The sequence below is a fragment of the Syngnathus leptorhynchus genome, chromosome 18, assembly GCF_054491065.1.
Source record: "Syngnathus leptorhynchus isolate UIUO chromosome 18, UIUO_Slep, whole genome shotgun sequence".
NCBI lineage: Eukaryota > Metazoa > Chordata > Actinopteri > Syngnathiformes > Syngnathidae > Syngnathus > Syngnathus leptorhynchus.
The window spans coordinates 1,536,985-1,547,363 of NC_141212.1; the positions used below are offsets into that span (position 1 = coordinate 1,536,985).

General features: G+C 46.9%; 2 protein-coding genes across 5 annotated transcripts in view; both read left to right on the forward strand.

Moving 5' to 3' along the window:
• LOC147042210 (uncharacterized) overlaps nt 1-6,329 on the forward strand; it is a 31,732-nt gene extending 25,403 nt beyond the window's left edge. The window contains exons 2-6 of one of the 3 annotated variants that reach the window (XM_085938025.1): nt 3,826-3,947; nt 5,032-5,087; nt 5,250-5,405; nt 5,485-6,200; nt 6,267-6,329. In XM_085938025.1, coding sequence (XP_085794151.1) covers nt 3,826-3,947; nt 5,032-5,087; nt 5,250-5,405; nt 5,485-6,200; nt 6,267-6,278 — 1,062 coding nt within the window. In that variant the 3' untranslated portion in view covers nt 6,279-6,329. Of the gene's footprint in view, nt 1-3,681; nt 3,948-4,843; nt 4,957-5,031; nt 5,088-5,249; nt 5,406-5,484; nt 6,201-6,266 lie in introns of those variants that run through there. The other 2 variants (XM_085938024.1, XM_085938023.1) reach the window with 2 other exon arrangements.
• A 2,001-nt stretch (nt 6,330-8,330) lies between these two features.
• The window catches only part of ccnk (cyclin K), a 39,728-nt gene continuing 37,679 nt past the window's right edge, over nt 8,331-10,379 (forward strand). For both annotated transcript variants that reach the window (XM_085938020.1, XM_085938021.1), the window contains exon 1: nt 8,331-8,460. The gene's annotated coding sequence lies outside the window, so the exon portion shown is untranslated. The remainder of the gene's footprint in view (nt 8,461-10,379) is intronic.

A 10,379-nucleotide genomic window follows, 5' to 3' on the forward strand; every position in this document is an offset into this window, starting at 1 on the left:
CAAAGCGCTCGACGCTCCACTGACTTTGCCTTGATTGCATCAAAACATGACATTTATTCAACGCGCCAAATCCCGAATTAAAAGCTTTCAAGTGTTAATGCGAATCGGAGACTTGCACGCAGCATTTTGGGAAGTTGCCGGCCCGCCGCCGCCGTCGTTTGCTGGACAGCTGCGCCGAAGCTGCTCGACGAGTTAGTCCGACGATTAATGACACGCAAGCTTAAGACGGCGGAGTGCAAACATTTGCGCGAGGGCCAATTAAGTTAACTCTGAGCGTTACCATCACCAGCCCGGTTCATCTCATCTTCTATAAAAAGTGAACGGAGCCAGATGCAGAATGTCGTTTTGAACTCGAGCAAGGTTATCTATCGTCCGACAGCGACGATTTTCGTCTTTGCTTAGTGGGAACAGTAAGGAGGTGTCACCTTGCAATAAGTGGATTAAACGTTGGCACGTCAGCAGCCAATACTCTGTAATCGGAGACGATGCTTTGACAAGCGTGCGATCAAAACGGGATACTGAACTGAAACGAGTTCAACACTCCAACCCATCCAAGGTGGAAGATTAAAACACCCACGCAAAACCAGGTAGCGCCAGGCTACGTATTAGCACGCTATGCTAAATATGCTTTAAGTACACAGTACACAGATTTGCATTTTCACAGATGCACGAATCAATCGCCCTGAGACGTCCAAAATGAGGCGTCGGCCCCGGTGACGACGGACACACCCACAGTACTTCGCCCTCGGACATTCTGGCACGCTCTCACTAGACAAAAGACAAGTCATATCAGCAATGCAAAGCGGCCCTCGGGTCTCAACTCGGCAGCCGAATACCGACGTCGCCGCCAGCCTGATGCGGCTTAGCTCGCTCAAACGTTTAACTCTTTGCGTGCACACTTCGCCGCTGACCCCAGAACGCTTCTTAGCGTCAGAGCGTAAAAAATTTATGTACGTTGAATAGAAATAACAATTGAGTTAATTAGCTGTTGCGTTAAAATGTTTTAAAAGTCAAATAAAACCTTGAAACTTCTAGAAAAGTAGTGTTTATGAATCACTGGCTCGAATTAGTTCTGCAGGTGGTACCTAATCAAGTGACCAGTATTTAAAAGTTTCCTTAGACGCAAGACAAAGACGCAGCTCGTCCGTGACGTTAGCGAGGAAGGAATTTCCCAAAGAACACGGTCAAGTCTGAATCCCCTTTCTTTTTCTGCCCGCCGTCAAAGAGAAGATTAACTTGTCAAAATGTGGCTCTGGGTCCAGACGGGGTCCTCTTGAGTTGAGCGGATATTCCCCGCCGTCTGATCTTCCTCGCAGACGCTAATAGCGGCGGCTCCACAAGGCCGAGCGGAGCCAGAGCTCGGGCTTTAGGATCGCTTTACCTGGATTCGGCAGCTCGGCGCTGGCGGATTAGCGCCCGGGGGCCTCGCGGCACGCTAGTCTGCAAACGCCACTCGGGCGCTACAGGTGTACACACCAACGCAATGCAGAAAAGTAAATCGCAGATTTGTTGTGGAATACATATTCCACAAAATGTACATGGAGTTCTTCTCGGCGACATTGTGCATTTTTTCTGTCATTTCATTTTTCCTCTTGTCTATTTTTGTCCTTTCCCCTGGGTGAAAGATTCCACGTCATTGTTTGTAATTGAGCCACGTTGTGTAAGTTTGAAGGTCACATTCATCGGTGACTCCCAACCCAAAAGTCACATAACGAGAGAACAAGGGCCCGCCGAGGATCTTTTCAGGCCTCGCACACGTCAGTCCGATCCACCTGCCCGCTGTTTCGTAAAAAGCATCTAGGACAGGAATTTCCACGGCCAGGGGTGCATTCCGCCACTCCTCAAAGTTTTCTGCCTTGGCTAGCTGCCACGCGTAACAACAAACCAAGCAAAGAACAAACACTCGTCACGTCAAGTGACTGCAAATAACCTTCCGGCGGTGTGCGGATGTGCTCTTGTCGGAGGAAACCTACCTGTCGCACATAACGATAGTAACAAACCCCGCCCCCGCAAAAACTTGCCTTTAAAATTTCACTTAGCATTCCAAATTTTACATTTACAGTGTTACATTCTTAACTGACGACTGAATTTTTGCGCTTTCAGTCAAATTCGGAACCGGAACTCAAAGGACGCCCTCGCCCTAGTGAGCCCCCAAGTCGACTCTCAAAAGAGGTCAGCCAACATCGGGAAAGGACGCACTTTGGTGTAAAAGCGACAACATAAACTGATGAGAGGAGCAGCCCCCCCCCCCCATCCTCACCCCCTTCCCCTCATGTTTTATGTATCTTGCGATCACAAGCGATTGTAAGAGAAATTAATCAATAACAAAGCCGGCGGGATGCGAGGACGACACACGCCGCCACTCTTTGCCACCTCTGCTTCGTGCATCCATTTTGATTTGGGGATGTTGGAGCGCGTGTTGGGAAAGGGGGGGTGGGGGGCGGGTTGCTCACTCACGTCTAGGTGAGGAATTTTTTCCTTTTTTTTTTCCCCACATGCGGGAGGAGCTCCATATGGCAGGGATCAAAGGTGTCGCCGGGTGCACGGTTCTGCTTGGTCGCCAGCCACCGCCGTTAATTAGAAAACAAGATCAGAGGCAGTATTAAAATCCAATTAAGGCCGTATGAACAGATTGCCAAGTGATGTTCACTAATGCATTACTGAGCACCATGCAAATTTTAGTGGCAGCATTTGGCTTTATGTGATGTGTTTGTGTCATTAAGGCTGTGCGCGCGTACGCCTGTGTGTGTGTGTGTGTGTGTGTGTGTGTGTGTGTGTGTGTGTGTGTGTGTTGCCTGACATTGCCTGATCTCTTGCTTGATACACACACACACACGCATATCTAATCTCATCCAAACAATCAGCCAAAAGCTCTGCAGGGTAACAACACACGCGCAGTCAGATGGGCTGATACGCCGTCTTACAATTAAAGAATAATTGGGAATGCTGAATTATTGATCCGTCATAATTGAGTTCTCTCTGCGTTTGATTTGTTTGGAGAATGCGGCGGCTGCACGGGAAAATCCGCTAGATTTGGATCAAGATCGGCTCCAATTTGCATCCCGCTCAAATCTACGCCCCACCCCACGACGACGACAACAACAACAAAAACTTAAGTGGACCGAAATCTCACACACACACACACACACACACACACACACACACACACACACACACACACACACACACACATTCCGTTAATCTCGTTGATGTACAATTACATGGTAGTCAAATCGGACCGCGTCACATATGGAGGAAATATAATCGTAGTGCATCGTATTTTTCTGGAAGTGGAGCGTGGCCTTCAACATCCAAATTGTATAGAATCGCATCATATCCTATGTCGCATTATCGTATCGTCTCATCGCATTGAAACCAAAATGAAATATGGATTGCCGATTAATCGATTAGTTTTCTTCCTATTGGTCGTCGTATCACATTAGCATCTGTGACATCCTCAAACGCGCGTATCGATACTCTCTGGTTGAGACAAATATGCAGCGAGCGAGTCAGCGAGGGCACGTGCGGCGCCGAGTGACAAGTGGATGCAGCTGGCGGGCCGCGGCCCCGAGCAGCCACATTAGGGCTGCCGAGGGCTGCTAATGTGCGTTTGAATGGAGCCCCTTTTGAGACGCAAAATAGAATTCTGATTAGAAAGGCAGGAAATACACATGTGGAGTGCCGGAAATTGTTACAATGTCGAGCCGTGGCACATTTGGCAGCGTCTCAAGCTGCGTGGGGAGCAATGAGATCTTAATGAAGGCATGTGCCGCCGACACCGCGCGCACATTTGCATGTCTTTTATGGCCCTTCACTCGCTTTCAGCCACAAGAAGAAGAAGAAGAAGACGCCGCCGCCACCGCCGAGTCCTCGCGTTCCGCTCCCCACTTCGACAGGAAGCTTCAACTTGCAGCTTTTCATCAGCAACCCGCAGGCCACAACATTAGGTACACCTGCACGACTTAAAGACAATCAGGACGAGTGCTGTGGCGAGCGGAGAAGTAAAACAAAGCCTGACTTAGTTGTCACGAACCATCAAGTGGACTCTTTTCTCCAAATGTATTTGGTTCAGTAGCCTCAGGGTAGAATCCAAGATCAAAACAAAAAAATCTTCTTGCTGAAAGTTATTGTCGATTTCAAATATACAAACATAGACAAATATCTCGATGTTTAATTTTAGAATCTTTAATTGCAGGTAGTGATGGGCAAAATGAAGCGGGCGTTGCTTTCTTGAATTATGTCCTTCTCGTTTGGCACGGCGAATAGAGTTGCCGTCTTTGGGATGTATTGTTGTGGGTTCGAGTTCTGTCTGATCTGGGCACTTCTTAACTCAGTCCTATTTCAGGTCATACATTCATATTCTGTTTTTTGTACTTCTACACACCTAGCGCTAAAACGGCAAAACACGGTTAACTTTTAGTCCCTTTTAAGCTAGCCTTCTTATTTCATTCTGTTTCTCACTGTCTGACGACACCATAGTGCAACTAAAGTACCAAGAAGCTTGAAAGTCTGCAACCCAATACCTCAATGATTCATTTCGCCACATTCTTTCACAATTAGTGTTAAAAGCATTTCGAGATTGTATCTGCTATACTTTCCACTGTCCAGCGGGTGTCGATAGAGAGCTAATGTGAATGCAGAATTGTGTAATCAACCTTTTTTTGCTGAAGCAGTACCCAACTGCTTCAGGAAGCTTCATTTTGCTCGGCACTACCAGAAGGTCCCCCACATGATGAAATGTTTGCAATATAAAATGAAAATCCAGTCAAAATCATTGATTGACATGTGCGTCCGCAACCTCGTCAGGACTGCACGTGAGGCAGCTGTGGCCTGTCAAGCCGCCCACTCCCGATTGGTCAGAACTTGCCACCGGCACCATTTAAAATGCCTCCCCGGACTTGACAGAGTCACGACTCGCTCCTTTGCTGTCATCATGACTGGTTGGGTGTCTTCTGGGTGTGTGAGCAATTGTCCTAGTTATGGTTCTGGTTCTGTAGAATTAACTTTTGTCAAATGGTTGTGTTCTGACAGGGCTTTGCTCCTTGTTCTGATGGCTGGCGCTGCTCTCTGCCATCCAGTTAGGAAAGGTAAGCTGCTGCTTTTAACAGTGAGTAGTTCTTCAGTGTTATCTCCAAGGTGTACTTATAGTCAGGGTGAAATGTTACTTAAAAACAAATTAACTTTAAGGGCAACTCTTGGAATGGCAGAATTTGATTTCAAACTGGACCTAAGTCTAAATTTCTGTTTAGCCCTTGGACCCAGGTCTTTCCCGAGCAATCGCTACCCACCCCAAACTCTGTTGCACCAACTGCCAAGGCAAGAATTCCCACAGCAACAGAGAGTTGCTGAGTCAAGGTTTCCACCTGTGAAAGCTGACTCTGGTTCTGCTGATGTCTGGAATTATGGTTTGTATCTTTTCTGTTTTGACTGTGCTTTAATATTGAAAATTTTTAAAAATAGAGTCTTGCTAATTTCTGCTCCCAGGTATTGAACAACTAGTTCCAATTCCTGAAATCCCAAGTAATGCTGGAAACCTTCCCGACATTGACTTTGAACAGAAAGCTGAGGTGTCAGGTGGTGTTAAAGTCCCTGAGTTGCCAGTCACTGATTCTGTTTCACCAGTTGGTCCTGAAGGGCCAGGTTTTGTCCTCCCTCCCCCTCATCCGGAGTTCCAGCCCGGTGAACTTTCCCGACTTGAAAAAACCTTTGAGCATGATGACTATGAATCAGAGCACGAAACCCAAGGTGCCATGCAACCTCGTCCCTTCTACCAACCACCGCCAGTTCCTGTGGACTTGACACATCAAAGGGTCTCACCCCTGCCCCCTGACTTCTTCCCACCACCTAGACCTGATGTGCCTTATCCTTTTGACTATTATTTCTTGATGGGCCACTATCCCCCAGGCACAGCAACTCACTTCAGCAGCACCTTTGAACGTGGCAGGAACTACAACCAGGACCGCCACTATGAGAAGAGTGAGCAATCTGAGCCCCAACGGCCTTGGCTGAACAGTGCCGGACCTCTCCAGAACCCTGAACAGGCTGCTATTCAAAGGCGTGTCCCAAACGACAGACTAGATTCAGCGTCCACCTTTGACTACGGCCGTTATAACCAGCCAAAAGCAGAACCACCTCCTCGCTACTACAACACTTACAACCCTCCCCAAGTAAAACTAACTCCTCGCTTCTATCGGCGATGGGTGAGTATTAAGACACCACGTGATTGAGTTTGTATTCTAAGCTTAACCTGCTTCTCTGTATTGCAGGGTGGACGCTAGACACCTTGGAATGGGCTTTTGAAACTGAATAAATGGAAGAATCTCTTGACAGTTTTGTTTGCAACTGCTTTGTCCCTGGAACCTTCAAAACTAGCATTGGGCTGCTCCAAGCTTCTGTGGCAAAGGCCTCCATTGGGCTTGGCCGCTAGTCAACTAGCGTCGGGGCACAACGTGGCGCTCTATTGCAATGGTAAATGTTACTCTAACATTGTCTTGCCTTTTGGAATGCTTCAACAACCCTAATTTCAAAGTCAAAGTCCGCTTTATTGTCAATTTCTTCACATGCCAGGCACACAAAGAGATCGAAATTACGTTTCCCATCGTCCCACGGTGACTAGACAGTACACAACATTCACATCAAACAGCACAAACCTAATGTAGTGACAGTTCTAGATTTCAGTTCAAAACTAGATTGTCTATGTCCATCTTGGCCTGCATTGATACAAGAGCGAAAAGCCATTGTGGCACACATCTGGCTACCCTGCCGGCATCTCTTGACGGATGTGACATTTGAACACTCTGCCAAAATAAAAGCTCGTCCATAAACCGCGTGGGGGGGAGCAATGGGTGATCTATGATCTGCGTGGCGGTCCCCGGCGAGGGTCCCAATCTGTTAGTGTGTCACAGAGGCCGTTAATGGACAGTGGGCATCCTAATTTATGTAACAAATCACCTTTGAAAGCCCGGCCATTGATCTTTAATCAGAGGCAGCTGTTAATCAGCGTTATGACTCCTCGGTGGCGTCGTCATGCTTGGTGCTGCAGTCTGTTCCTGTGCCAGAACAGCAGCATCAGCATCCACTCTTTTTCAGAGGTTCTGAGACAGTTTGCCAGTTAGGATTGGAAAATTTTCCCCAATAGAGAACACATTGTCATACTAATTTCTCTCAGTTGGTGTCCTTATAATCTCTGTTGAGGACCAATTTGGCATCTGGCGTCACTTGATGTGAAAGGTGGAATGTAGCAGGACTCGGCCATGTGGCAAACAAACACGCAGGCCAGAACGCATTCCTAGCGTGTGACTGTACAAAGCAAAAGAATCATAAAAATCTGATAAAAGGCAAATGATTTCCTTCATGAAAGACGTGGACGTGGAGTGTTTTATGGCAGCCTCTTAAGTTAATGACACAGAATTAAATTCCCACGGGGGATTGGCCGTCATCACCGTTCAGACGCTTTTCCTTTTGATGGTCATCTCCTGTCAAAATCGTCTCATTTATCTGCACAACTTCACACGCAGGATTTGAAAAGAAAGGCCTCTCTTCTTTGCATGTTCATACAATTGTGTGGCGTGAAAGGCTTGTCATTAAGAAAACTCTAATCTTTGCAGTAATAAATCAATTGTGTTGCTTACCCGCTTGGTTAGTTAAATAGTTGGCTAGTCGATTAGCTGCTTTGGCGGTAAGCTATGTTGCTGGCTAGTTGGTCGAATGGCGAGTGAGATTTGGCTGGCTACTTTTTTTTTTTTTTTTTTTTCCATTTGCAAAGTTGAACACCTTTGAATGGCTTAAGCAAAGATGCGTCGGCATCACATTCCATTCGGCCGCCGCAGCGCTCGGGATTCGTGTACGGACCGGTGAGGAAATCCACCGCAAACGGCTTTGCGTCGCCTTGTGATTAACACACAATAAAAGAATGTGTCAGGGGGAGGGTGGGGGGCTTAAAAGAGCACTAGGAAAAAACTGCCCAGCGAAAGATGGCTACACAACACACTATAATTAAGTCTGGATGAAAGCTCATCGAGCTCAACTTCACACACACTTTGTTTTTACGACATAATGACAGTCAGGCCAAAATCAAATGGGGGAGCTTTAATATGGCACCGCCACGCCTGGCCAACAGGGGCGATGCTGACCCCCCTCGGGCGACGTCTACCTGAGACAAGTCCCACCTGGGAGGTCCGGGTGAAAAGCGCTTTTAATGTTTGAAAATGTTGTGGAAACAGTTAGGGTGTTGGTTTGAGAGACGACGTTTTAAATAAAATAAAACTTTTTGGGGGTCAATAAAAAGTATCCACCACTCCACAAGGGGGTAGTAAGCTGTCTTTGTCATTCCAGAAACCAACAAGAAGAAGATCAAGTGTCGGCCAATCAAAGTCTAAACTCCTGAGGTGTTCTGATGGCTAATCATGTCAAGGATTACACAGATACCACACACAACTCAAGAATTCCTATGAAAACAAGGTGGGAACATTTTGGTTATTTGCTTGTTTGTAGACAACCACAATAAACAAAAATGCTAATGTTATTTATACTATCCTTTACAAAGTTGCATTGATTTGCCTTTTTTGTTAGCTAGCTAGCTTGTTAGCTAACATATTTTTAGTTGTCGGTTGATTGCTTGGAGTGTTTTTTTTTTTTTTTTTATAAGCTGTTTTGGTTGGGCGGTTTTGTTGGTGGTTAACTGGCTGGCTGGTTGGTTGATGGATTGGTTGTTTGGTCAGCTAACTGGTTGTTGCTCAACTAGACGGTTGGTTGGTTGGTTGGTTGGTTGGTTGGTTGGTTGGTTGGTTGGTTGGTTGGTTGGTTGGTTGGTTGGTTGGTTGGTGGGCCAGCTGTTTCTCAGTCCCTTTGTGTGCTTGTTTGTTTTTATCTGTTTGCAGAATGTTGCTACTTATTTTTTCTCCTTGAACAATGTCTTCCTTTTTTTCTCAAATTTCACAATTTCTAATGACATTACAATTAAATTTAAGACATCATAGTAGAATTCATTATGGTCTTTTAGATAATCACTCCTCACCCCCAAACTGCCTCTTACACCCTCAGTCCCCACCCAATCAGCCCCATCCCCGCGGCCCCACAAAACCCGAACCAATTAATTGCTCGTTATTAAATAAAGGCATTAAGTACTTACATTATTTATTTCTGCCTAATCTGTAAGAGAGCCAGTGTCGTTCCGTCCGGGTTGTCCAGCACCGTAGAGAGTGGTCGTCGATTGATGTCTTTCTAACCTCAAACTGACTCGCCACTTTTCTATTATTTTTTTTTGGGGGGGGGGGGGGTACTTTGTGTCCGTAAATCCTGAAAGTGATGATGAGCTTTGAAATCTGATGAAAGGATCTGTCAACTATTCACGTAATGGAAGGAATGCAGCCAAGATAAATGCTATGAAATAAATGTAGGTCAGTGGTTTTGCCCACCACCGGGGTTTGGGCTCCTTGCTCAAGGGCACCGTGGTTGTGACCCAGTATCCCCTTGCTGTCCTCAAATGAATGAGGCTTTTTGTTCATGTGGTCACGGTTCTCCGGAACCATCCCAAACCACAGCTGTCAAGTGACCAGCACCCCCTTAAGGACCCAAAAAACGCGTTTTTAAAACATTTCCCGAGTGGCAGCATCTGGGCTGGATTTCCTTTCCCAGAGCGCCGGTTGGGCGGGCACCACCGCTCCACCGGGAAGCCCGGTCAGGGCCGGCAGATTAGTACATGAGCAAGTGCTGAGGGGCCGGCGGGGCCCGCCGCCTGTGATCCGCCAGTACAGTCGGATCTCTGCGGTTCTCCCGTGGTTTCGTGCGGCCCGGGCGGCGGACCACAGTCCCTGCTGACACCCTGTTCCAACTGGGACATGGTTTTACTCCACACCGTGATTTCCCACTCTGACTTTTAGCGACGGCGGCCACGGTCCGACGCGTGTAAAAAGATGTTTGGGCATTTGCTATCCAGCCGACTCGTATACTTTTTGTCCTCGTTTAAAGCTAGAGTTTGGATTCCAAACTAGGGTTTCATACTAGGGTTAGGGTTTCAAAGTAGGGTTTAAAGCTAGGGGAGCCACCCTCGACTCCCCCTCCCATCCCTCCCTCCCTCACCAAATACTCGTTTTAAACTAACTCACTGTATGGGCAGCCGACTCGTATACGTTTTGTCCTCAATAAAGAGATGATTCGGCTTTCGGCCCCTTTTTTTAAAAAAAAAAAAAGAAAAGAAAACTCACGTCATGGCCGGAACATTTGTGTGGCCTCTTATTATCTGGCGGCGAGGACGCTTAAAAAAATAGGACGGTTTGGTACGGGAATAATTCTGCCAAATGAAATTGCATGATTGCACGTTTGAGGTCAGCGACGTGATTTAGGGCTCGGTCGCAGCACACAGGCCGAATACAACTTTG